The 26,993-nt window shown below is 44.0% G+C and overlaps 1 protein-coding gene across 2 annotated transcripts in view; it reads right to left on the reverse strand.

Annotated features, from left to right (window-relative positions):
• The window catches only part of LOC139568248 (DENN domain-containing protein 1B-like), a 37,631-nt gene extending 26,368 nt beyond the window's left edge, over positions 1 to 11,263 (reverse strand). The window contains exons 1-2 of one of the 2 annotated variants that reach the window (XM_071390001.1): positions 10,853 to 11,263; positions 1,071 to 1,135 (exon numbers count right to left, since the gene is read on the reverse strand). In XM_071390001.1, coding sequence (XP_071246102.1) covers positions 1,071 to 1,135; positions 10,853 to 10,869 — 82 coding nt within the window. In that variant the 5' untranslated portion in view covers positions 10,870 to 11,263. The remainder of the gene's footprint in view (positions 1 to 1,070; positions 1,136 to 10,852) is intronic. The other variant, XM_071390002.1, reaches the window with a different exon arrangement.
• Between the last annotated feature and the right edge of the window lie 15,730 nt (positions 11,264 to 26,993).

The raw sequence follows: 26,993 nt of genomic DNA on the forward strand, positions 1-26,993 counted from the left end.
GAAGAACACCATCCCAACCGTGAAGCACGAGGGTGGCAGCACCATGTAGTGGGGGTGCTTTGCTGCAGGAGGGACTGGTGCACTTCACAAAATAGATGGCATCATGAGGAAGGAAAATGATATGGATATATTGAAGCAACATCTCAAGACTTATTTCAGGAAGTTAAAGCTTGGTCGCAAATGGGTCTCCAAATGAACAATGACCCCAAGCATAAGTCCCGTGTGGCTCAGTTGGTAGAGCATGGCGCTTGCAACGCCAGGGTTGTGGGTTCAATTCCCACGGGGGGACCAGGATGAATATGTATGAACTTTCCAATTTGTAAGTCGCTCTGGATAAGAGCGTCTGCTAAATGACTTAAATGTTAAATGTACTTCCAAAGTTGTGGCAAAATGGCTGAAGGTCAACAAAGTCAAGGTATTGGAGTGGCCATCACAAAGCCCTGACCTCAATCCTATAGAAGATTTGTGGGCAGAACTGCAAAAGCGTGTGCGAGCAAGTAGGCCTACAAACCTGACTCAGTTACACCAGCTCTGTCAGGAGGAATGGGCCAAAATTCACCCAACTTATTGTGGGAAGCTTGTGGAAGGCTACCCAACATTTTTGACACAAGTTAAACAATTTTAAGGCAATGCTACCAAATACTAATTGAGTGTATGTAAACTTCTGACCCACTGGGAATGTGATGAAAAAAATTAAAGCTGAAATAATGTATTCTCTCTACTATTATTCTGACATTTCACATTCTTAAAATAAAGTGGTGATCCTAACTGACCGAAAACAGGGATTTTTTTACTAGGATTAAATGTCAGGAATTGTGAAAAACTGAGTTTAAATGTATTTGGCTAAGGTGTATGAAAACTTCCGACTTCAACTATATGTGTGTGTGTGTGTGTGTGTGTGTGTGTGTGTGTGTGTGTGTGTGTGTGTGTGTGTGTGTGTGTGTGTGTGTGTGTGTGTGTGTGTGTGTGTGTGTGTGTGTGTGTGTGTGTGTGTGTGTGTGTGTGTGTGCGTGTGTGTGTGTGTGTGCCTGTTTATACATACGTGTCTGTGTGTGTGTCTAAAAACTCACCTTTGTCTCTTGCGATTGGACAAGATGCTTCAAAGAACCAGTAGAAGGTTCTGTCAGGGTTTTCTCTGAAGAAACACACAACAACACCATGACATGAACAGTAGTGACAGAGTAGTGTTTCCCAAACCACTCCTCCAGTACCTCTCCTCCAGTACCTCTCCTCCAGTGCCTCTCCTCCAGTACCTCTCCTCCAGTACCTCTCCTCCAGTACCTCTCCTCCAGTACCTCTCCTCCAATACCTCTCCTCCAGTACCTCTCCTCCAGTACCACTCCTCCAGTACCACTCCTCCGGTACCTCTCCTCCAGTACTTCTCCTCCAGTACCTCTCCTCCAGTACCTCTCCTCCAGTACCTCTCCTCCAGTACCTCTCCTCCAGTACTTCTCCTCCAGTACCTCTCCTCCAGTACCTCTCCTCCAGTACCTCTCCTCCAGTACCTCTCCTCCAGTACCACTCCTCCAGTACCTCTCCTCCAGTACCTCTCCTCCAGTACTTCTCCTCCAGTACCTCTCCCCCAGTACCTTTCCTCCAGTACCTCTCCTCCAGTACCTCTCCTCCAGTACCTCTCCTCCAGTACCTCTCCTCCAGTACCTCTCCTCCAGTACCTTTCCTCCAGTACCTCTCCTCCAGTACCTCTCCTCCAGTACCACTCCTCCAGTACCTCTCCTCCAGTACCTCTCCTCCAGTACTTCTCCTCCAGTACCTCTCCTCCAGTACCTCTCCTCCAGTATCTCTCCTCCAGTACCTCTCCTCCAGTACCTCCCCTCCAGTAATTCTCCTCCAGTACTCCACAACTAACACAGCTTATTTAACTAATGAGGGGCTTGATCAGTTGTAGTTATGGAATACATCAAGGAACTGGACTGGCTTGGGAGACTGGAGGAGAGGTTGGGAGAATCCCTGCGATAATGGAGGAGAGGTTGGGGGAATCCCTGCGATAATGGAGGAGAGGATGGGGGAATCACTGTGATAGAGGAGAGGTTGGGGGAATCACTATGATAGAGGAGGAGAGGTTGGGGAATCACTGTGATAATGGAAGAGAGGTTGGGGGAATCACTGTGATAATGGAGGAGAGGTTGGGGGAATCACTGTGATACTATAGGAGAGGTTGGGGGAATCACTGTGATACTATAGGAGAGGTTGAGGGAATCACTGTGATAATATAGGAGAGGTGGAGGGAATCACTGTGATACTAGAGGAGAGGTTGGGGAATCACTGTGATACTAGAGGAGAAGTTGAGGGAATCACTGTGATAATGGAGGAGGGGTTGGGGGAATCACTGTGATAGAGGAGAAGAGGTTGGGGGAATCACTGAGATAGAGGAGGAGAGGTTGGGGGAATCACTGTGATACTAGAAGAGGGGTTGGGGGAATCACTGTGATACTAGAGGAGAGGTTGAGGGAATCACTGTGATAATGGAGGAGGGGTTGGGGGAATCACTGTGATAGAGGAGAAGAGGTTGGGGGAATCACTGAGATAGAGGAGGAGAGGTTGGGGGAATCACTGTGATACTATAGGAGAGTTTGAGGGAATCACTGTGATACTATAGGAGAGGTTGGGGAATCACTGTGATAGAGGAGAAGAGGTTGGGGGATTCACTGAGATAGAGGAGGAGAGGTTGGGGGAATCACTGTGATACTAGAAGAGGGGTTGGGGGAATCACTGTGATACTAGAGGAGAGGTTGAGGGAATCACTGTGATAATGGAGGAGGGGTTGGGGGAATCACTGTGATAGAGGAGGAGAGGTTGGGGGAATCACTGTGATACTATAGGAGAGTTTGAGGGAATCACTGTGATACTATAGGAGAGGTTGGGGAATCACTGTGATAGAGGAGAAGAGGTTGGGGGAATCACTGAGATAGAGGAGGAGAGGTTGGGGGAATCACTGTGATACTATAGGAGAGTTTGAGGGAATCACTGTGATACTATAGGAGAGGTTGGGGAATCACTGTGATAATGGATGAGAGGTTGGGGGAATCACTGTGATACTAGAGGAGAGGTTGGGGAATCACTGTGATACTAGAGGAGGGGTTGGGGAATCACTGTGATAGAGGAGGAGAGGTTGGGGGAATCACTGTGATAGAGGAAGAGAGGTTGGGGGAATCACTGTTATACTACAGGAGAGGTTGGGGGAATCACTGTGATACCAGAGGAGAGGTTGGGGGAATCACTGAGATACTATAGGAGAGGTTGAGGGAATCACTGTGAAAATGGAGGAGGGGTTGGGGGAATCACTGTGATAGAGGAGAGGTTGGGGGAATCACTGTGATACCAGAGGAGAGGTTGGGGGAATCACTGTGGTATTTGAGGAGAGGTTGGGGGAATCATTGTGATAATGGAGGAGAGTTTGGGGGAATCACTGTGCTAATGGAGGAGAGGTTGGGGGAATCACTGTGATAGAGGAGAGGTTGGGGGAATCATTGTTATAATGGAGGAGAGTTTGGGGGAATCACTGTGAAAACGGAGGAGAGGTTGGGGAATCACTGTGATACTAGAGGAGAGGTTGGGGAATCACTGTGATACTATAGGAGAGGTTGGGGAATCACTGTGATACTAGAGGAGAGGTTGGGGAATCACTGTGATACTAGAGGAGAGGTTGGGGAATCACTGTGATAAAGGAGGAGAGGTTGGGGAATCACTGTGATAATGGAGGAGAGGTTGGGGGAATCACTGTGATACTAGAGGAGAGGTTGGGGAATCGCTGTGATAAAGGAGGAGAGGTTGGGGAATCACTGTGATAATGGAGGAGAGGTTGGGGAATTACTGTGATAGAGGAGGGGAGGTTGGGGGACTCACTGTGATAATGGAGGAGAGATTGGGGGAATCACTTAGAAACTAGAGGAGAGGTTGGGGAATCACTGTGATAATGGAGGAGAGGTTGGGGAATCACTGTGATAATGGAGGAGAGGTTGGGGAATCACTGTGATAATGGAGGAGAGGTTGGGGGAATCACTTAGAAACTAGAGGAGAGGTTGGGGAATCACTGTGATAATGGAGGAGAGGTTGGGGAATCACTGTGATAATGGAGGAGAGATTGGGGAATTACTGTGATAGAGGAGGAGAGGTTGGGGGACTCACTGAGATACTGGAGGAGAGGTTGGGGAATCACTGTGATAATGGAGGAGAGGTTGGGGAATTACTGTGATAGAGGAGGAGAGGTTGGGGGAATCACTGTTATACTAGAGGAGAGGTTGGGGAATCAATGAGATACTATAGGAGAGGTTGAGGGAATCACTGTGATAATGGAGGAGGGGTTGGGGGAATAACTGTGATACCAGAGGAGAGGTTGGGGGAATCAATGAGATACTATAGGAGAGGTTGAGGGAATCACTGTGATAATGGAGGAGGGGTTGGGGGAATAACTGTGATACCAGAGGAGAGGTTGGGGGAATCAATGAGATACTATAGGAGAGGTTGAGGGAATCACTGTGATAATGGAGGAGGGGTTGGGGGAATCACTGTGATAGAGGAGAGGTTGGGGGAATCAATGAGATACTATAGGAGAGGTTGAGGGAATCACTGTGATAATGGAGGAGGGGTTGGGGGAATCAATGAGATACTATAGGAGAGGTTGAGGGAATCACTGTGATAATGGAGGAGGGGTTGGGGGAATCACTGTGATACTAGAGGAGAGGTTGGGGGAATAACTGTGATACCAGAGGAGAGGTTGGGGGAATCAATGAGATACTATAGGAGAGGTTGAGGGAATCACTGTGATAATGGAGGAGGGGTTGGGGGAATCACTGTGGTACTAGAGGAGAGGTTGAGGAAATCACTGTGATAGAGGAGAGGTTGGGGGAATCATTGTGATAATGGAGGAGAGTTTGGGGGAATCACTGTGCTAATGGAGGAGAGGTTGGGGGAATAACTGTGATAGAGGAGAGGTTGGGGGAATCATTGTGATAATGGAGGAGAGTTTGGGGGAATCACTGTGATAATGGAGGAGAGGTTGGGGGAATCACTGTGATAAAGGAGGAGAGGTTGGGGAATCACTGTGATAATGGAGGGGAGGTTGGGGAATCACTGTGATAATGGAGGGGAGGTTGGGGAATCACTGTGATAATGGAGAGGAGGTTGGGGGAATCACTGTGATAATGGAGGAGAGGTTGGGGGAATCACTGTGATACCAGAGGAGAGGTTGGGGGAATCACTGTGGTACTAGAGGAGAGGTTGAGGAAATCACTGTGATAGAGGAGAGGTTGGGGGAATCATTGTGATAATGGAGGAGAGTTTGGGGGAATCACTGTGCTAATGGAGGAGAGGTTGGGGGAATCACTGTGATAGAGGAGAGGTTGGGGGAATCATTGTGATAATGGAGGAGAGTTTGGGGGAATCACTGTGATAATGGAGGAGAGGTTGGGGGAATCACTGTGATAATGGAGGGGAGGTTGGGGAATCACTGTGATAATGGAGGGGAGGTTGGGGAATCACTGTGTTAATGGAGGAGAGGTTGGGGAATCACTGTGATAAAGGAGGAGAGGTTGGGGGAATCACTGTGATACTAGAGGAGAGGTTGGGGGAATCACTGTGATACTAGAGTAGAGTTTGGGGAGTCACTGTGATACTAGAGTAGAGTTTGGGGAATCACTGTGATACTAGAGTAGAGTTTGGGGAATCACTGTGATACTAGAGTAGAGTTTGGGGAATCACTGTGATACTAGAGTAGAGTTTGGGGAATCACTGTGATACTAGAGTAGAGTTTGGGGAATCACTGTGATACTAGAGTAGAGTTTGGGGAATCACTGTGATAGAGGAGTAGAGGTTGGGGAATCACTGTGATAAAGGAGGAGAGGTTGGGGAATCACTGTGATAATGGAGGAGAGGTTGGGGGAATCACTGTGAAACTAGAGGAGAGGTTGGGGAATCACTGTGTTAATGGAGGAGAAGTTGGGGAATCACTGTGATAATGGAGGAGAGGTTGGGGAATCACTGTGATAATGGAGGAGAGGTTGGGGAATCACTGTGAAACTAGAGGAGAGGTTGGGGAATCACTGTGATAATGGAGGAGAGGTTGGGGAATCACTGTGATAATGGAGGAGAGGTTTGGGGAATCACTGTGATAATGGAGGAGAGGTTGGGGGAATCACTGTGATAAAGGAGGAGAGGTTGGGGAATCACTGTGATAATGGAGGAGAGGTTGGGGAATCACTGTGTTAATGGAGGAGAGGTTGGGGGCATCACTGTGATAATGGAGGAGAGGTTGGGGAATCACTGTCATAATGGAGGGGAGGTTGGGGGAATCACTGTGATAAAGGAGGAGAGGTTGGGGATCACTGTGATAATGGAGGAGAGGTTGGGGGAATCACTGTGATAATGAAGGGGAGGTTGGGGAATCACTGTGATAAAGGAGGAGAGGTTGGGGGAATCACTGTGATAAAGGAGGGGAGGTTGGGGAATCACTGTGATAATGGAGGGGAGGTTGGGGAATCACTGTGATAATGGAGGAGAGGTTGGGGGAATCACTGTGATACTAGAGGAAAGATTGGGGAATCACTGTGATAATTGAAGAGAGGTTGGGGAATCACTGTGATAAAGGAGGGGAGGTTGGGGAATCACTGTGATAATGGAGGAGAGGTTGGGGAATCACTGTGTTAAAGGATATACTGTTTACAGCCATATGGTTCTAGAATACTGGCACATTACTTTATATGACCTCATAATCGTCTTAGCCTGAAGGTCTGCTCTACAATTACTTTTTGCCTTTGAGGTCATAATGAATAAGAGGGGGTGCCTGATCCCAGATCAGCACTCCTATTATGAGATGCTTTATGAATACAGGACCAGGATTCCTTCACAGTTTCTCTCTCTCTCTCTCTCTCTCTCTCTCTCTCTCTCTCTCTCTCTCTCTCTCTCTCTCTCTCTCTCTCTCTCTCTCTCTCTCTCTCTCTCCCCCTCGCTCTCTCCCCCTCGCTCTCTCCCCCTCGCTCTCTCTCATATACAGTCCAGTATGTATTGTTCTTTCATAAAGCCACTGGATGAGAGGGAGATGGAGAGGATTGCACTAGATCCTCCTTTACAGTCATTTGACTAAAGGACCATTTACTTGCCGAAATGACACAAAGAAGTACATCAAAACACATCACAGTTGGAACAAGATCAGAACACATCACAGTAGGAACAATAGCAGCACACATCACAGTAGGAACAAGAGCAGAACACATCACAGTAGGAACAAGAGCAGAACACATCACAGTAGGACCAAGATCAGAACACATCACAGTAGGAACAAGATCAGAACACATCACAGTAGGAACAACAGCAGAACACATCACAGTAGGAACAAGATCAGAACACATCACAGTAGGAACAAGATCAGAACACATCACAGTAGGAACAAGAGCAGAACACATCACAGTAGGAACAAGATCAGAACACATCACAGTAGGAACAAGATCAAAACACATCACAGTAGGAACAAGATCAAAACACATCACAGTAGGAACAAGATCAGAACACAACACAGTAGGAACAAGAGCAGAACACATCACAGTAGGAACAAGAGCAGAACACATCACAGTAGGAACAAGATCAGAACACATCACAGTAGGAACAAGATCAGAACACATCACAGTAGGAACAAGATCAGAACACATCACAGTAGGAACAAGATCAGAACACATCACAGTAGGAACAAGATCAGAACACATCACAGTAGGAACAACAGCAGAACACATCACAGTAGGAACAAGATCAGAACACATCACAGTAGGAACAACAGCAGAACACATCACAGTAGGAACAGAACACATAACAGTAGGAACAAGAGCAGAACACATCACAGTAGGAACAAGATCAGAACACATCACAGTAGGAACAACAGCAGAACACATCACAGTAGGAGCAGAACACATCACAGTAGGAACAACAGCAGAACACATCACAGTAGGAACAAGAGCAGAACACATCACAGTAGGAACAAGATCAGAACACATCACAGTAGGAACAAGATCAAAACACATCACAGTAGGAACAAGATCAGAACACATCACAGTAGGAACAAGATCAGAACACATCACAGTAGGAACAAGATCAGAACACATCACAGTAGGAACAACAGCAGAACACATCACAGTAGGAACAAGATCAGAACACATCACAGTAGGAACAAGAGCAGAACACATCACAGTAGGAACAAGAGCAGAACACATCACAGTAGGAACAAGATCAGAACACATCACAGTAGGAACAAGATCAGAACACATCACAGTAGGAACAAGAGCAGAACACATCACAGTAGGAACAAGATCAGAACACATCACAGTAGGAACAACAGCAGAACACATCACAGTAGGAACAAGATCAGAACACAACACAGTAGAGACAAGAGCAGAACACATCACAGTAGGAACAAGAGCAGAACACATCACAGTAGGAACAAGATCAGAACACATCACAGTAGGAACAAGATCAGAACACATCACAGTAGGAACAACAGTAGCACACATCACAGTAGGAACAAGATCAGAACACAACACAGTAGGAACAAGAGCAGAACACAACACAGTAGGGACAAGATCAGAACACATCACAGTAGGAACAAGATCAGAACACATCACAGTAGGAACAAGATCAGAACACATCACAGTAGGAACAAGATCAGAACACATCACAGTAGGAACAAGATCAGAACACATCACAGTAGGAACAAGATCAGAACACATCACAGTAGGAACAAGAGCAGAACACATCACAGTAGGAACAAGAGCAGAACACATCACAGTAGGAACAAGAGCAGAACACATCACAGTAGGAACAAGATCAGAACACATCACAGTAGGAACAAGATCAGAACACATCACAGTAGGAACAAGATCAGAACACATCACAGTAGGAACAAGATCAGAACACATCACAGTAGGAACAAGATCAGAACACATCACAGTAGGAACAACAGCAGAACACATCACAGTAGGAGCAGAACACATCACAGTAGGAACAACAGCAGAACACATCACAGTAGGAACAGAACACATCACAGTAGGAACAAGAGCAGAACACATCACAGTAGGAACAAGATCAGAACACATCACAGTAGGAACAACAGCAGAACACATCACAGTAGGAGCAGAACACACCACAGTAGGAACAACAGCAGAACACATCACAGTAGGAACAAGAGCAGAACACATCACAGTAGGAACAAGATCAGAACACATCACAGTAGGAACAAGAGCAGCACACATCACAGTAGGAACAAGATCAGAACACATCACAGTAGGAACAAGATCAGAACACATCACAGTAGGAACAAGAGCAGAACACATCACAGTAAGAACAAGAGCAGAACACATCACAGTAGGAACAAGATCAGAACACATCACAGTAGGAACAAGAGCAGAACACATCACAGTAGGAACAAGATCAGAACACATCACAGTAGGAACAAGATCAGAACACATCACAGTAGGAACAACAGCAGAACACATCACAGTAGGAACAAGATCAGAACACATCACAGTAGGAACAAGAGCAGAACACATCACAGTAGGAACAAGAGCAGAACACATCACAGTAGGAACAAGATCAGAACACATCACAGTAGGAACAAGATCAGAACACATCACAGTAGGAACAAGAGCAGAACACATCACAGTAGGAACAAGATCAGAACACATCACAGTAGGAACAACAGCAGAACACATCACAGTAGGAACAAGATCAGAACACATCACAGTAGGAACAAGAGCAGAACACATCACAGTAGGAACAAGATCAGAACACATCACAGTAGGAACAAGATCAGAACACATCACAGTAGGAACAAGATCAAAACACATCACAGTAGGAACAAGATCAGAACACATCACAGTAGGACCAAGATCAGAACACATCACAGTAGGAACAAGAGCAAAACACATCACAGTAGGAACAAGATCAGAACACATCACAGTAGGAACAAGATCAAAACACATCACAGTAGGAACAAGATCAGAACACATCACAGTAGGAACAAGATCAGAACACATCACAGTAGGAACAAGATCAAAACACATCACAGTAGGAACAAGAGCAGAACACATCACAGTAGGAACAAGATCAGAACACATCACAGTAGGAACAAGAGCAGAACACATCACAGTAGGAACAAGATCAGAACACATCACAGTAGGAACAAGATCAGAACACATCACAGTAGGAACAAGAGCAGAACACATCACAGTAGGAACAGGAGCAGAACACATCTAGGTGGATAAGAGCGTTGGGCCCGTAACCGAAAGGTCGCTGGTTTGAATCTCCGAGCTGACAAGGGAAAAGATCTGACGACGTGCCCTTGAGCAAGTCACTTAACCCTAATTGCTCCTGTAAGTCGTTCTGGATGAGAGTGCCTGCTGAAATGTAAAATCACAACAAGAACACCCCACCTCGCCAGTAATATGTACAGGGAACATAGGAGGAAGGACCAGGGCTGAGGACTGACTGTCTGGTTGTGTCATGTAGAGGCCTCTATCCTGTCTCTACTACCAGATAACTGACAATGAAAAGTAGCAACTTTAAAAGTAGAAGTGAATGATCAACGTTAAAGACAGTAGTATTCAACAAACTGCGGAAGGAGAACGTATTCAGGTCAACAGAGAATAAGTAGTGGAAGAATACAAGTGAGGCCTTGATTCTTCTTTGAATACGGCTACTAGTCCCATCACAATGCCGACGGCTACAGTGTTACCGCAGGCAACTGTGCAAACATGCTTCCTGTGCAGCCGAGAGAGAGGAAGTGATAGAAGCCGCAATAACAGAGAGGAGAGAGGAGAGAGATTGAGAGAAAATAGAGAGACGTTAGACTTACTTTAATCTTGAGCCCATGGTGTTGGTCCGTGTAGCTGTGTGTCCATGTGTCTGTCCAGTGGGGTCAGAGATCCTTAGGTTCAGAGTGAGAGGGTCATACTTGCAACCTGTTGTCGGCAGACACACACGCTGACTTACGGTACACACTCTTCTGCTTACATACAAGACAGCACCCTGCACAGTCAGCACTGAACAGATTACTTCCTGATATCTGTGTGCGTGTGCGCGTGCATGTGGTCTGTGGCCGATTACGTTGCTCTCTCTCTCTCTTCTCTCTCTCTCTCTCTCGCTCTCTCTCTCTCTCTCTCTCTCTCTCTCTCTCTTCCTCCCTCTCCCTCTTTCTCCCTCTCCTTTTCAGTTCTCTACCAACTCACCTCTGTTCCTTTCTCTCGCTCTCTCCCTCTCTCTCTGTTTCTCTCTCTCTCTCTGTCTCTCTTTCTCTCCCTTTCTCTCCCTTTCTCTTTCTCTCTCTCTCTCTCCGTCTTTCTCTCTCTCTCTCTCTCTCTCTCTCTCTCTCTCTCTCTCTCTCTCTCTCTCTCTCTCTCTCTCTCTCTCTCTTTCTTTCTCTCTCTTTCTCTCTCGTCTCTCTCTCTCTCTCTCTCTCTCTCTCTCTCTCTCTCTCTCTCTCTCTCTCTCTCTCTCTCTCTCTCTCTCTTCATCTCTCTCCGTCTCTCTCTCTCCTCCCATTCTTTCTTTCACTCCCTCTGCCACCCCATCTCTCACCATTGACTTCACACTGCAGTCACGTTTAGAGGAAGTAGTAATGGTCAGGAGTCTAGCCTGTACTTCCTGTTTGGTGTCATCATCACCCCTCCCCCCTTCATTTTTATAAAATCTGACTAAACTCGTCGTTCCACTCAATGTCAATGGTAATATACTGCCTGTCCCAAATGGCACCATATTCCCTATCTAGTGCACTACTTTTGACCAGAGGGCCCATAGGGAATAGGGTGCCATTTGGGACACAGTCAGCAGTCCCTTCACAACCATGTTATGATCATTCTGTTGATTGTAGTACTGCATGGACTCTCTCTCCCTCTCTCTCTCATTCTCTCTCCCTCTCTCTCTCTCCTTTTCTGCCCTCTCTCTCACCTCTCCTGCCCTCTCTCTCTCTCTCTCTCCTCTCTTGCCCTCTCTCTCTCCTCTCCCTCTTTCTCTCTCCCTCTCTCTCTCTCCTCTCTCATTCTCTCTCCCTCTCACTCTCATTTTCTGCCCTCTCTCTCTCACCTCTCCTGCCCCCTCTCTCTCTCTCTCTCTCTCCTCTCCTGCCCTCTCTCTCTCTCTCTCTCTCTCTCTCTCTCTCTCTCTCTCTCTCTCCTCTCCTGCCCTCTCTCTCTCTCTCTCCTCTCCCTCTTTCTCTGATACTGTATGGTTCTAGCAACACCAAGGTTGGAGGTTTGATTCCTGCACGAGCCACACAACCTGCTGTGTACTGAATGTGTGTATAACTGTAGTACCTGCTAAATGCAGACTAAAGGGGTCAGAATCCACGATAAAGCTTCTTGTTAGAGGTACTGTAGTCCAGTGGTTTTTTAAACCGCTCTTCACCAACTTTATCCTGCCGCCATCGCCTGCATTGTGGGAGTCTCTGTTGTCGACCAATCAGGCGTCTGTTTTTGTTTGAACCAGGTGAACGGGACAGAAGACGCGACAGAAGCAGGAACAACATATACAGGAGACATGTACAAATGAACGGGATGTTTGAGGCTCTTTCTGATCACCAATTGATTGTATAATATACACACATATATTTTCAGTTTGTGAGTATGTGATATGAGTCAACATTATAAAGAACAATTATTATAAACAATGGCAACACTATTGCACTGAGCCACATGATTGTCCGACTTTCGTGTCCGGTCGGTTGCTTTCCCCTGACCACTCGAACGACCCCCTTGACTAGGTGATTCAGGTGAGCTAGTTCAGGGCTGCAACAAAATGTCGAAACGTCTGGGAGTCCCAGACGAGAGGATTGAGAACCACTGTAGAAGTCTACTCTTTAACACAACACACAATAACATGTGTAGTACTGCCACCGTGTGGTTGTTAAGTGTAACTGACTGAGACAGGTGGATTGGACTATAAAACCAGACTTCCAAAAGTCAGATTTTCACTTATGGCCGGATTCAAACCGTTCGCTGGTTGTAGGTAGGCTATTGAGGCTTTTAAAGACAGTGTTCCCTTTCACAGTAACCACTGCATATGTCGGCGAAAACGGAAAATGCCCTTTAAAAGCCGCAGTACCTTTAACCTGCCTTCAGATTGAATCCCAGCCTTAGACATGTATAGACATGCATCATTACTCATTATGTATCTATTATTACTTGTATTATTACGTGTTTAACTTTTCTATTATTTCTCTATTTTCTTTCTCTCTGCGTCGTTGGGAAGGACCTGTAAGTCAGCATGTCACTGTTAGTCTACACCACTTGTTTACGTTGGCATTTGACAAATACAATTTGATTTGATTTTGATTTGAAGTCAACGGTAGACTAAGTGAAAAAACATTTGACTAGAGTGTAAATTAGGATCCGTTGCTAAGCGATATATTAAAAACATTGAATTATAAGGAACTGAATCTGACCCATTAGAATGAGAGAAAAAATAGGCAATTAGCAAGACACCCCCAATAAAGGAGTGATTCTGCAGGTGGTGACCACAGACCACTTCTCAGTTCCTATGCTTCCTGGCTGATGTTTTGGTCACTTTTGAATGCTGGCGGTGCTCTCACTCTAGTGGTAGCATGAGACGGAGTCTACAACCCACACAAGTGGCTCAGGTAGTGCAGCTCATCCAGGATGGCACATCAATGCGAGCTGTGGCAAAAAGGTTTGCTGTGTCTGTCAGCGTAGTGTCCAGAGCATGGAGGCGCTACCAGGAGACAGGCCAGTACATCAGGAGACGTGGAGGAGGCCGTAGGAGGGCAACAACCCAGCAGCAGGACCGCTACCTCCGCCTTTGAGCAGGAGGAGCACTGCCAGAGCCCTGCAAAATGACCTCCAGCAAGACACCCCCTTTGTTGGGGGTGTCTTGCTAATTGCCTATAATTTCCACCTTTTGTCTATTCCATTTGCACAACAGCATGTGAAATTTATTGTCAATCAGTGTTGCTTCCTAAGTGGACAGTTTGATTTCACAGAAGTGTGATTGACTTGGAGTTACATTGTGTTGTTTAAGTGTTCCCTTTATTTTTTTGAGCAGTGTATAACCTGGTCCTATATGGAGACAGAGATGAGATTATAAACCATATATAACCTGGTCCTATATGGAGACAGAGATGAGTGATTAAACCATATATAACCTGGTCCTATATGGAGACAGAGATGAGATTATAAACCATATATAACCTGGTCCTATATGGAGACAGAGATGAGTGTATAAACCATATATAACCTGGTCCTATATGGAGACAGAGATGAGTGATTAAACCATATATAACCTGGTCCTATATGGAGACAGAGATGAGATTATAAATCATATATAACCTGGTCCTATATGGAGACAGAGATGAGTGTAGAAACCATATATAACCTGGTCCTATATGGAGACAGAGATGAGTGATTAAACCATATATAACCTGGTCCTATATGGAGACAGAGATGAGTGTAGAAACCATATATAACCTGGTCCTATATGGAGACAGAGATGAGATTATAAACCATATATAACCTGGTCCTATATAGAGACAGAGATGAGTGTAGAAACCATATATAACCTAGTCCTATATGGAGACAGAGATGAGATTATAAACCATATATAACCTGGTCCTATATGGAGACAGAGATGAGTGTAGAAACCATATATAACCTGGTCCTATATGGAGACAGAGATGAGTGTAGAAACCATATATAACCTGGTCCTATATGGAGACAGAGGTGAGATTGGAGACAGAGACGTGAGGAAATAGATGATAGAATCAGACAGGGAGAGGGAGGAAGAGATGGAGAGAGATGTGAGGAAATAGAAGATAGAATCGGACAGGGAGAGGGAGGAAGAGAGAGAGAGATGTGAGGAAATAGGAGATAGAATCGGACAGGGAGAGGGAGGAAGAGATGGAGAGAGAAAGGTAGAGCAGAGCAGGGCTCAGATCAATGGATAGAATACGACATCTATTTATCAAGTGGTAAATTCTTAACCTTTATCTAACGAGGCAAGTCAGTTAAGAACAAATTCTTATTTACAATGACGGCCTACCCCGGCCAAACCCTAAACTAGACGACGTTGGGCCAATTATGCGCCACCCTATTGGGCTCCCAATCTCGGCCGGTTGGGATACAGCCTGGAATCAAACCAGGTCTGTAGTGACGGCTCTATCACTGACATGCAGTGCCTTGGACTGCTGCACCACTCGGGAGCCCATGATTAGCTTGCCTTAGACTGCTGCACCACTCGGGAGCCCATGATTAGCTTGCCTGGGACTGTTGTCTGAAATGGATCAGACAGCTGTAGCATAAAGTCTCCCAGTATAACTGAGGAACTGTGTCTGCATAAGAGGCCAGTATAACTGAGGAACTGTGTCTGCATAAGAGGCCAGTATAACTGATGAACTGTGTCTGCATAAGAGGCCAGTATAACTGATGAACTGTGTCTGCATAAGAGGCCAAAGGGAACTCCCAGTGAACATGGAACGGATACTGATTCTCCCCCTCTATACAGAGCCTTAGGAAAACATTCAGACCCCTTGACTTTTACACATTTTGTTACGTTACAGCCTTATTCTAAAATTGATTACATCGTTTTTTTCCCCTCATCAATCTACACATAATTCCCGTTACGGACGAAGCAAAAACAGGTTTAGACATTTTTGCTAATTTATCACAAATAAAAAACTTAAATATCACATTTACATAAGTATTCAGACCCTTTACTCAGTACTTTGTTGAAGCGATTAAAGCCTTGAGACTTCTTGGGTATGACGCTACAAACTTGGCACACCTGTATTTGTGGAGCTTCTCACATTCTTCTCTGCAGATCCTCTCAAGCTCTGTCAGGTTGGATGAGGACAGCTATTTTCAGGTTTCTGCAGAGATGTTAGATCGGGTTCAAGTCCGGGCTCTGGCTGGGCCAGTCAAGGACATTCAGAGACTTGTCCAGAAGCCACTCCTGCGTTGTCTTGGCTGTGTGCTTAGGGTTGTTGTCCTGTTGAAGGTGAACCTTTGCCCCAGTCTGAGGTCCTGAGCGCTCTGGAGCAGGTTTTCATCAAGAATCTCTCTGTACTTTGTTCCATTCATCTTTCCCTCGATCCTGACTAGTCTCTCAGTCCCTGCCGCTGAAAAACATCCCCACAGTATGATGCTGCCACCACCATGCTTCACCGTAGGGATGGTGTCAGGTTTCCTCCAGACTTGACGCTTGGCATTCAGGCCAAAGAGTTCCATCTTGGTTTCATCAGAATCTTGTTTCTCATGGTCTGAGAGTCTTTAGGTGTCTTTTGGCAAACCCCAAGCGGGCTGTTGTCCCTTTTACTGCGGAGTGGCTTCTGTCTGGCCACTCTACCATAAAGGCCTGACTGGTAGGATGCTGCAGAGATGGTTGTCCTTCTAGAAGGTTCTCCCATCTCCACAGAGGAACTCCGGAGCTCTGTCAGAGTGACCATCAGGTTCTTGGTCACCTCCCTGACCAAGGCCCTTCTCTCCCGATTGCTCAGTTTGGCCGGGCGGCCAGCTCTAGGAAGAGTCTTGGTAGTTCCAAACTTCTTCCATTTATGAATGATGGAGTCCCCTGTGTTCTTGGGGATCTTCAATTCTGCAGAAATGTTTTGGTACCCTTCCCCAGATCTGTGCCTCGACACAATCCTGTCTCAGAGCTCTACGGACAATTCCTTCGACCTCATGGATAATCAATGAAAACAGGATGCACCTGAGCTCAATTTCAAGTCTCATAGCAGGGGGCAGAACAACAGGTTTTTACCTTGTCAGCTCAGGGATTCGATCTAGCAACCTTTCGGTTGCTGGCCCAACGCTCTAACCACTAGGCTACCTGCCGCCCCAGATCACCACCAGATCACATTGACCGTCGTTATCTGGTCGGTCACCCTCGGCTACTCCTCCTTCGCCACCACGGCCCACTTCGAACACAACGACTGCATCTTCATCACCCCTCTTCTTGGCCTCTTCCTTCTTCCTCCTCATCACCTACTGCAACCTGGCTCTCCTATTGGTTCTCAGGCATTCCGGGGGATAAGCTGTTGAAGAGGTAAGGGGGGAGAGGAGAAAACATCCCTGTGTGGGAGGAGCCTCGGGAGTGTGGGGCAGTAGGGATCTGCTGCTGAGGAGTGGGGAGAGTAGTGGAGGAGAGAGGAGGGAAGGAGAGAGAGGAAGGAAGGAGAGAGAGGAGGATAGGAGAAGAGCAGGGAAGGAGAACAGGAGGGAAGGAGAGAGAGGAGAATGGCAAAAAGGAGGGGAGGAGAGAGAGGAGGGATGGAGAAGTCGACGTTGCAAAAATCAGAAACTTTCTGTCCAAAAATGATGCAGAAAAATGTATCCATTATTTTGTCACTTCTAGGACTACTGCAATGCTCTACTTTCCGGCTACCCGGATAAAGCACTAAATACACTTCAGTTAGTGCTAAACACGGCTGCTAGAATCTTGACCAGAACCAAAAGATTTCATCATATTACTCCAGTGCTAGCCTCTCTACACTGGCTTCCTGTTAAGGCAAGGGCTGATTTCAAGGTTTTACTGCTAACCTACAAAGCATTACATGGGCTTGCTCCTACCTATCTTTCTGATTTGGTCCTGGCGTACATACCTACACGTACGCTACGGTCACAAGACGCAGGCCTCCTAACTGTCCTTAGAATTTCTAGGCAAACAGCTGGAGGCAGGGCTTTCTTCTATAGAGCTCACTTTTTATAGAATGGTCTGCCTACCCATGTGAGAGACGCAGACTCGATCTCAACCTTTAAGTCTTTATTGAAGACTCATCTCTTCAGTAGGTCCTATGATTGAGTGTAGTCTGGCCCAGGAGTGTGAAGGTGATTGGAAAGGCACTGGAGCAACGAACTGCACTTGCTGTCTCTGCCTGGCCGGTCCCCCTCTCTCCACTGGGATTCTCTGCCTCTAACCCTATTACAGGGGCTGAGTCACTGGCTTACTGGTGCTCTTCGATGCCGTCCCCAGGAGGGGTGCATCACTTGAGTGGGTTGAGTCAATGACGTGATCTTCCTGTCTGGGTTGGCGCCCCCCCCCTTGGGTTGTGCCGTGGCGGAGATCTTTGTGGGCTATACTCGGCCTTGTCTCAGGATGGTAAGTTGGTGGTTGAAGGTATCCCTCTAGTGGTGTGGGGGCTGTGCTTTGGCAAAGTGGGTGGGGTTATATCCTGCCTGTTTGGCCCTGTCTGGGGGTATCGTTGGACGGGGCCACAGTGTCTCCCGACCCCTCCTGTCTCAGCCTCCAGTATTTATGCTGCACTAGTTTATGTGTCGGGGGGCTAGGGTCAGTCTGTTATATCTGGAGTATTTCTCCTGTCTTATCCGGTGTCCAGTGTGAATTTAAGTATGCTCTCTCTAATTCTTTCTTTCTTTCTCTCTCTTGGAGGACCTGAGCCCTAGGACCATGCCTCAGGACTACCTGGCATGATGACTCCTTGCTGTCCCCAGTCCACCTGGCCATGCTGCTGCTCCAGTTTCAACTGTTCTGCCTGCAGGTATTGAACCCTGACCTGTTCACCGGAAGTGCTACCTGTCCCAGACTTGCTGTTTTCAACTCTCTAGAGACAGCAGGAGTGGTAGAGATACTCAGAATGATCGGCTATGAAAGCCAAATGACATTTACTCCTGAGGTGCTGACCTGTTGCACCCTAAACAACCACTGTGAATATTATTATTTGACCCTGCTGGTCATCTATGAACATTTGAACATCTTGGCCATGTTCTGTTATAATCTCCACCCGGCACAGCCAGAAGAGGACTGGCCACCCCTCATAGCCTGGTTCCTCTCTACGTTTCTTCCTAGGTTCCTGTCCTTTCTAGGGAGTTTTTCCTAGCCACCGTGCATGTACACCTGCATTGCTTGCTGTTTGGGGTTTTAGGCTGGGTTTCTGTACAGCACTTTGAGATATCAGCTGATGTAAGAAGTGCTTTATAAATATATTTGATTTGATTTGATTTGAAGAGGAGGGAAGGAGAGAGGTGGATGGAGAGAGAGGAGGGATGGAGAGAGGAGGAAAGGAGAAGAGGAGGGATGGAGAAGAGGAGGGAAGGAGAGCGAGGGGATGAGAGAGAAGAGGGAAAGAGAGAGAGGAGGGAAGGAGAGAGGGGGATGAGAGAGAGGAGGGAAGGAGAGAGAGGAAGGAAGGAGAGAGAGGAGGGAAGGAGAGAGGGGAGGGAAGGAGAGAGGAGGGAAGGAGAGCGAGGAGGGAAGGAGAGCGAGCAGGGAAGGAGAGAGGGGAGGGAAGGAGAGAGGGGGATGAGAGAGCAGGGAAGGAGAGAGAGGAAGGAAGGAGAAGAGGAGGGAAGGAGATAGAGGAGGGAAGGAGAGAGAGAAGGGAAGGAGAGAGGAGGGAAGGAGAGCGAGGACGGATGGAGAAGAGGAAGGAAGGAGAGAGAGGAGTATGGAGAAGAGGAGGAACAGAGAGAGGAGGGAAGGAGAGAGAGGAGGGAAGGAGAGAGAGGAGGGAAGGAGAAGAGGAGGAACAGAGAGAGGAGGGAAGGAGAGAGAGGAGGGAAGGAGAGAGAGGAGGGACGGCGAGAGAGGAATGTCACTGAGAAAGAAGTGGAAAAAGAGAGGTAGACTGTTAAATTAAATAAAATAAATATATTATTTGGTGGTTGTTAATTTTATACATACTGTTTTGGGCTCTACTGTGTTAGAAGGAGATGGTGCAGTCCATTGTGTCAATAGGATTTGTATAGTCTTCTTTATTGTCCTGAGTGGCTCAGAGCATGGTGTGTCGAACGCCAGGTTTCGATTCCCATGTGGGACCGGTGAGATAATGTATGATCTCACTACTCAAAGGTGCTCTGGGTGAGAGTATCTGCTAGATTTAATAATAACCATGGAGTGGCAGCAGAGATCTGTGTCAGAGTTTATACAGGACCACGGTTTAACAGTAATGTATTATAAGGTTGTTTATACAGGTCCATCTATAACCAGTAATGTGGTATTAGGTAGTTTATACAGGTCCATCTATTACCAGCAATGTGGTACTAGGTAGTTTATACAGGTCCATCTATTACCAGTATTGTGGTATTAGGTAGTTTATACAGGTCCATCTATTACCAGTAATGTGGTACTAGGTAGTTTATACAGGTCCATATATTACCAGTAATGTGGTACTAGGTAGTTTATACAGGTCCATCTATTACCAGTAATGTGGTACTAGGTAGTTTATACAGGTCCATCTATAACCAGTACTGTGGTATTAGGTAGTTTATACAGGTCCATCTATAACCAGTAATGTGGCACTAGGTAGTTTATACAGGTCCATCTATAACCAGTAATGTGGTATTAGGTAGTTTATACAGGTCCATCTATTACCAGTAATGTGGTACTAGGTAGTTTATACAGGTTCATCTATAACCAGTAATGTGATACTAGGTAGTTTATACAGGTCCATCTATAATCAGTAATGTGGTACTAGGTAGTTTATACAGGTCCATCTATTACCAGTATTGTGGTACTAGGTAGTTTATACAGGTCCATCTATAACCAGTAATGTGATACTAGGTAGTTTATACAGGTCCATCTATTACCAGTAATGTGGTATTAGGTAGTTTATACAGGTCCATCTATTAACAGTAATGTGGTACTAGGTAGTTTATACAGGTCCATCTATTACCCAGTAATGTGGTACTAGGTAGTTTATACAGGTCCATCTATATCCCAGTAATGTGGTACTAGGTAGTTTATACAGGTCCATCTATTACCAGTAATATGGTATTAGGTAGTTTATACAGGTCCATCTATTACCAGTAATGTGATACTAGGTAGTTTATACAGGTCCATATATAACCCAGTAATGTGGTAATAGGTAGTTTATACAGGTCCATCTATAACCCAGTAATGTGGTACTAGGTAGTTTATACAGGTCCATCTATAACCAGTAATGTGATACTAGGTAGTTTATACAGGTCCATCTATTACCAGTAATGTGGTATTAGGTAGTTTATCAGGTCCATCTATAACCAGTAATGTGGTACTAGGTAGTTTATACAGGTCCATCTATAACCAGTAATGTGGTACTAGGTAGTTTATACAGGTCCATCTATTACCAGTAATGTGGTACTAGGTAGTTTATACAGGTCCATCTATTACCAGTAATGTGGTACTAGGTAGTTTATACAGGTCCATCTATTACCCAGTAATGTGGTACTAGGTAGTTTATACAGGTCCATCTATATCCCAGTAATGTGGTACTAGGTAGTTTATACAGGTCCATCTATTACCAGTAATATGGTATTAGGTAGTTTATACAGGTCCATCTATTACCAGTAATGTGATACTAGGTAGTTTATACAGGTCCATCTATAACCAGTAATGTGGTGCTAGGTAGTTTATACAGGTCCATCTATTACCAGTAATATGGTATTAGGTAGTTTATACAGGTCCATCTATTACCAGTAATGTGGTATTAGGTAGTTTATACAGGTCCATCTATAACCAGTAATGTGGTATTAGGTAGTTTATACAGGTCCATCTATAACCAGTAATGTGATACTAGGTAGTTTACAGGTCCATCTATTACCAGTAATGTGGTATTAGTTAGTTTATACAGGTCCATCTATAACCAGTAATGTGGTACTAGGTAGTTTATACAGGTCCATCTATTACCAGTAATGTGGTATTAGTTAGTTTATACAGGTCCATCTATTACCAGTAATGTGGTATTAGTTAGTTTATACAGGTCCATCTATAACCAGTAATGTGGTGCTAGGTAGTTTATACAGGTCCATCTATATCCCAGTAATGTGGTACTAGGTAGTTTATACAGGTCCATCTATTACCAGTAATATGGTATTAGGTAGTTTATACAGGTCCATCTATTACCAGTAATGTGATACTAGGTAGTTTATACAGGTCCATCTATAACCAGTAATGTGGTACTAGGTAGTTTATACAGGTCCATCTATAACCAGTAATGTGGTACTAGGTAGTTTATACAGGTCCATCTATAACCAGTAATGTGATACTAGGTAGTTTATACAGGTCCATCTATTACCAGTAATGTGGTATTAGTTAGTTTATACAGGTCCATCTGTAACCAGTAATGTGGTACTAGGTAGTTTATACAGGTCCATCTATAACCAGTAATGTGGTACTAGGTAGTTTATACAGGTCCATCTATAACCCAGTAATGTGGTACTAGGTAGTTTATACAGGTCCATCTATAACCCAGTAATGTGGTATTAGGTAGTTTATACAGGTCCATCTATTACCAGTAATGTGGTACTAGGTAGTTTATACAGGTCCATCTATTACCAGTAATGTGGTACTAGGTAGTTTATACAGGTCCATCTATAACCAGTAATGTGGTACTCGGTAGTTTATACAGGTCCATCTATTACCAGTAATGTGGTATTAGGTAGTTTATACAGGTCCATCTATAACCAGTAATGTGGTACTAGGTAGTTTATACAGGTCCATCTATACCCAGTAATGTGGTATTATGTAGTTTATACAGGTCCATCTATTACCAGTAATGTGGTATTAGGTAGTTTATACAGGTCCATCTATTACCAGTAATGTGGTACTAGGTAGTTTATACAGGTCCATCTATTACCAGTAATGTGGTACTAGGTAGTTTATACAGGTCCATATATTACCAGTAATGTGGTACTAGGTAGTTTATACAGGTCCATCTATAACCAGTAATGTGGTACTAGGTAGTTTATACAGGTCCATCTATTACCAGCAATGTGGTACTAGGTAGTTTATACAGGTCCATCTATAACCAGTAATGTGGTACTAGGTAGTTTATACAGGTCCATCTATTACCAGTAATGTGGTACTAGGTAGTTTATACAGGTCCATCTATTACCAGTAATGTGGTATTAGGTAGTTTATACAGGTCCATCTATTACCAGTAATGTGGTACTAGGTACTTTATACAGGTCCATCTATTACCAGTAATGTGGTACTAGGTAGTTTATACAGGTCCATCTTTAACCAGTAATGTGGTACTAGGTAGTTTATAGAGGTCCATCTATTACCAGTAATGTGGTACTAGGTAGATTATACAGGACCATCTATAACCAGTAATGTGGTACTAGGTAGTTTATACAGGTCCATCTATTACCAGTAATGTGGTATTAGGAAGTTTATACAGGTCCATATATAACCAGTAATGTGGTACTAGGTAGTTTATACAGGTAAATCTATAACCAGTAATGTGGTATTAGGTAGTTTATACAGGTCCATCTGTAACCCAGTAATGTGGTATTAGGTAGTTTATACAGGTCCATCTATAACCAGTAATGTGGTACTAGGTAGTTTATACAGGTCCATCTATTACCAGTAATGTGGTACTAGGTAGTTTATACAGGTCCATCTATAACCCAGTAATGTGGTACTAGGTAGTTTATACAGGTCCATCTATAACCAGTAATGTGGTACTAGGTAGTTTATACAGGTCCATCTATTACCAGTAGTGTGGTACTAGGTAGTTTATACAGGTCCATCTATAACCAGTAATGTGGTACTAGGTAGTTTATACAGGTCCATCTATAACCAGTAATGTGGTATTAGGTAGTTTATACAGGTCCATCTATAACCAGTAATGTGGTATTAGGTAGTTTATACAGGTCCATCTATTACCAGTAATGTGGTACTAGGTAGTTTATACAGGTCCATCTATAACCAGTAATGTGGTACTAGGTAGTTTATACGTTCCATCTATAACCCAGTAATGTGGTACTAGGTAGTTTTTTACAGGTCCATCTATTACCAGTAATGTGGTACTAAGTAGTTTATACAGGTCCATCTATAACCAGTAATGTGGTACTAGGTAGTTTATACATGTCCATCTATTACCAGTAATGTGGTACTAGGTAGTTTATACAGGTCCATCTATAACCAGTAATGTGGTACTAGGTAGTTTATACAGGTCCATCTATAACCCAGTAATGTGGTACTAGGTAGTTTATACAGGTCCATCTATAACCCAGTAATGTGGTACTAGGTAGTTTATACAGGTCCATCTATTACCAGTAATGTGGTACTAGGTAGTTTATACAGGTCCATCTATAACCAGTAATGTTGTACTAGGTAGTTTATACAGGACCATCTATAACCCAGTAATGTGGTACTAGGTATTTTATACAGGTCCATCTATAACCAGTAATGTGGTACTAGGTAGTTTATACAGGTCCATCTATAACCCAGTAATGTGGTGCTAGGTAGTTTATACAGGTCCATCTATAACCAGTAATGTGGTACCAGGTAGTTTATACAGGTCCATCTATAACCAGTAATGTGGTACTAGGTAGTTTATACAGGTCCATCTATAACCAGTAATGTGGTACTAGGTAGTTTATACAGGTCCATCTATTTCCAGTAATGTGATACTAGGTAGTTTATACAGGTCCATCTATAACCCAGTAATGTGGTACTAGGTAGTTTATACAGGTCCATCTATAACCAGTAATGTGGTATTAGGTAGTTTATACAGGTCCATCTATAACCAGTAATGTGGTACTAGGTAGTTTATACAGGTCCATCTATAACCAGTAATGTGGTACTAGGTAGTTTATACAGGTCCATCTATAACCAGTAATGTGGTATTAGGTAGTTTATACAGGTCCATCTATTACCAGTAATGTGGTACTAGGTAGTTTATACAGGTCCATCTATTACCAGTAATGTGATACTAGGTAGTTTATACAGGACCATCTATAACCAGTAATGTGGTACTAGGTAGTTTATACAGGAACATCTATTACCAGTAATGTGGTACTAGGTAGTTTATACAGGAACATCTATTACCAGTAATGTGATACTAGGTAGTTTATACAGGTCCATCTATTACCAGTAATGTGGTACTAGGTAGTTTATACAGGTCCATCTATTACCAGTAATGTGGTATTAGGTAGTTTATACAGGTCCATCGATTACCAGTAATGTGGTACTAGGTAGTTTATACAGGTCCATCTATTACCAGTAATGTGGTACTAGGTAGTTTTAACAGGTCCATCTATTACCAGTAATGTGGTACGAGGTAGTTTATCAGGTCCATCTATAACCAGTAATGTGGTATTAGGTAGTTTATACAGGTCCATCTATTACCAGTAATGTGGTACTAGTTAGTTTATACAGGTTCATCTATTACCAGTAATGTGGTACTAGGTAGTTTATACAGGTCCATCTATTACCAGTAATGTGGTATTAGGTAGTTTATACAGGTCCATCTATTAACAGTAATGTGGTACTAGGTAGTTTATACAGGTCCATCTATTACCCAGTAATGTGGTACTAGGTAGTTTATACAGGTCCATCTATATCCCAGTAATGTGGTACTAGGTAGTTTATACAGGTCCATCTATTACCAGTAATATGGTATTAGGTAGTTTATACAGGTCCATCTATTACCAGTAATGTGATACTAGGTAGTTTATACAGGTCCATATATAACCCAGTAATGTGGTAATAGGTAGTTTATACAGGTCCATCTATAACCCAGTAATGTGGTACTAGGTAGTTTATACAGGTCCATCTATAACCAGTAATGTGATACTAGGTAGTTTATACAGGTCCATCTATTACCAGTAATGTGGTATTAGGTAGTTTATCAGGTCCATCTATAACCAGTAATGTGGTACTAGGTAGTTTATACAGGTCCATCTATAACCAGTAATGTGGTACTAGGTAGTTTATACAGGTCCATCTATTACCAGTAATGTGGTACTAGGTAGTTTATACAGGTCCATCTATTACCAGTAATGTGGTACTAGGTAGTTTATACAGGTCCATCTATTACCCAGTAATGTGGTACTAGGTAGTTTATACAGGTCCATCTATATCCCAGTAATGTGGTACTAGGTAGTTTATACAGGTCCATCTATTACCAGTAATATGGTATTAGGTAGTTTATACAGGTCCATCTATTACCAGTAATGTGATACTAGGTAGTTTATACAGGTCCATCTATAACCAGTAATGTGGTGCTAGGTAGTTTATACAGGTCCATCTATTACCAGTAATATGGTATTAGGTAGTTTATACAGGTCCATCTATTACCAGTAATGTGGTATTAGGTAGTTTATACAGGTCCATCTATAACCAGTAATGTGGTATTAGGTAGTTTATACAGGTCCATCTATAACCAGTAATGTGATACTAGGTAGTTTACAGGTCCATCTATTACCAGTAATGTGGTATTAGTTAGTTTATACAGGTCCATCTATAACCAGTAATGTGGTACTAGGTAGTTTATACAGGTCCATCTATTACCAGTAATGTGGTATTAGTTAGTTTATACAGGTCCATCTATTACCAGTAATGTGGTATTAGTTAGTTTATACAGGTCCATCTATAACCAGTAATGTGGTGCTAGGTAGTTTATACAGGTCCATCTATATCCCAGTAATGTGGTACTAGGTAGTTTATACAGGTCCATCTATTACCAGTAATATGGTATTAGGTAGTTTATACAGGTCCATCTATTACCAGTAATGTGATACTAGGTAGTTTATACAGGTCCATCTATAACCAGTAATGTGGTACTAGGTAGTTTATACAGGTCCATCTATAACCAGTAATGTGGTACTAGGTAGTTTATACAGGTCCATCTATAACCAGTAATGTGATACTAGGTAGTTTATACAGGTCCATCTATTACCAGTAATGTGGTATTAGTTAGTTTATACAGGTCCATCTGTAACCAGTAATGTGGTACTAGGTAGTTTATACAGGTCCATCTATAACCAGTAATGTGGTACTAGGTAGTTTATACAGGTCCATCTATAACCCAGTAATGTGGTACTAGGTAGTTTATACAGGTCCATCTATAACCCAGTAATGTGGTATTAGGTAGTTTATACAGGTCCATCTATTACCAGTAATGTGGTACTAGGTAGTTTATACAGGTCCATCTATTACCAGTAATGTGGTACTAGGTAGTTTATACAGGTCCATCTATCACCAGTAATGTGGTACTCGGTAGTTTATACAGGTCCATCTATTACCAGTAATGTGGTATTAGGTAG

The sequence above is a fragment of the Salvelinus alpinus genome, chromosome 2 (genome assembly GCF_045679555.1).
Source record: "Salvelinus alpinus chromosome 2, SLU_Salpinus.1, whole genome shotgun sequence".
NCBI lineage: Eukaryota > Metazoa > Chordata > Actinopteri > Salmoniformes > Salmonidae > Salvelinus > Salvelinus alpinus.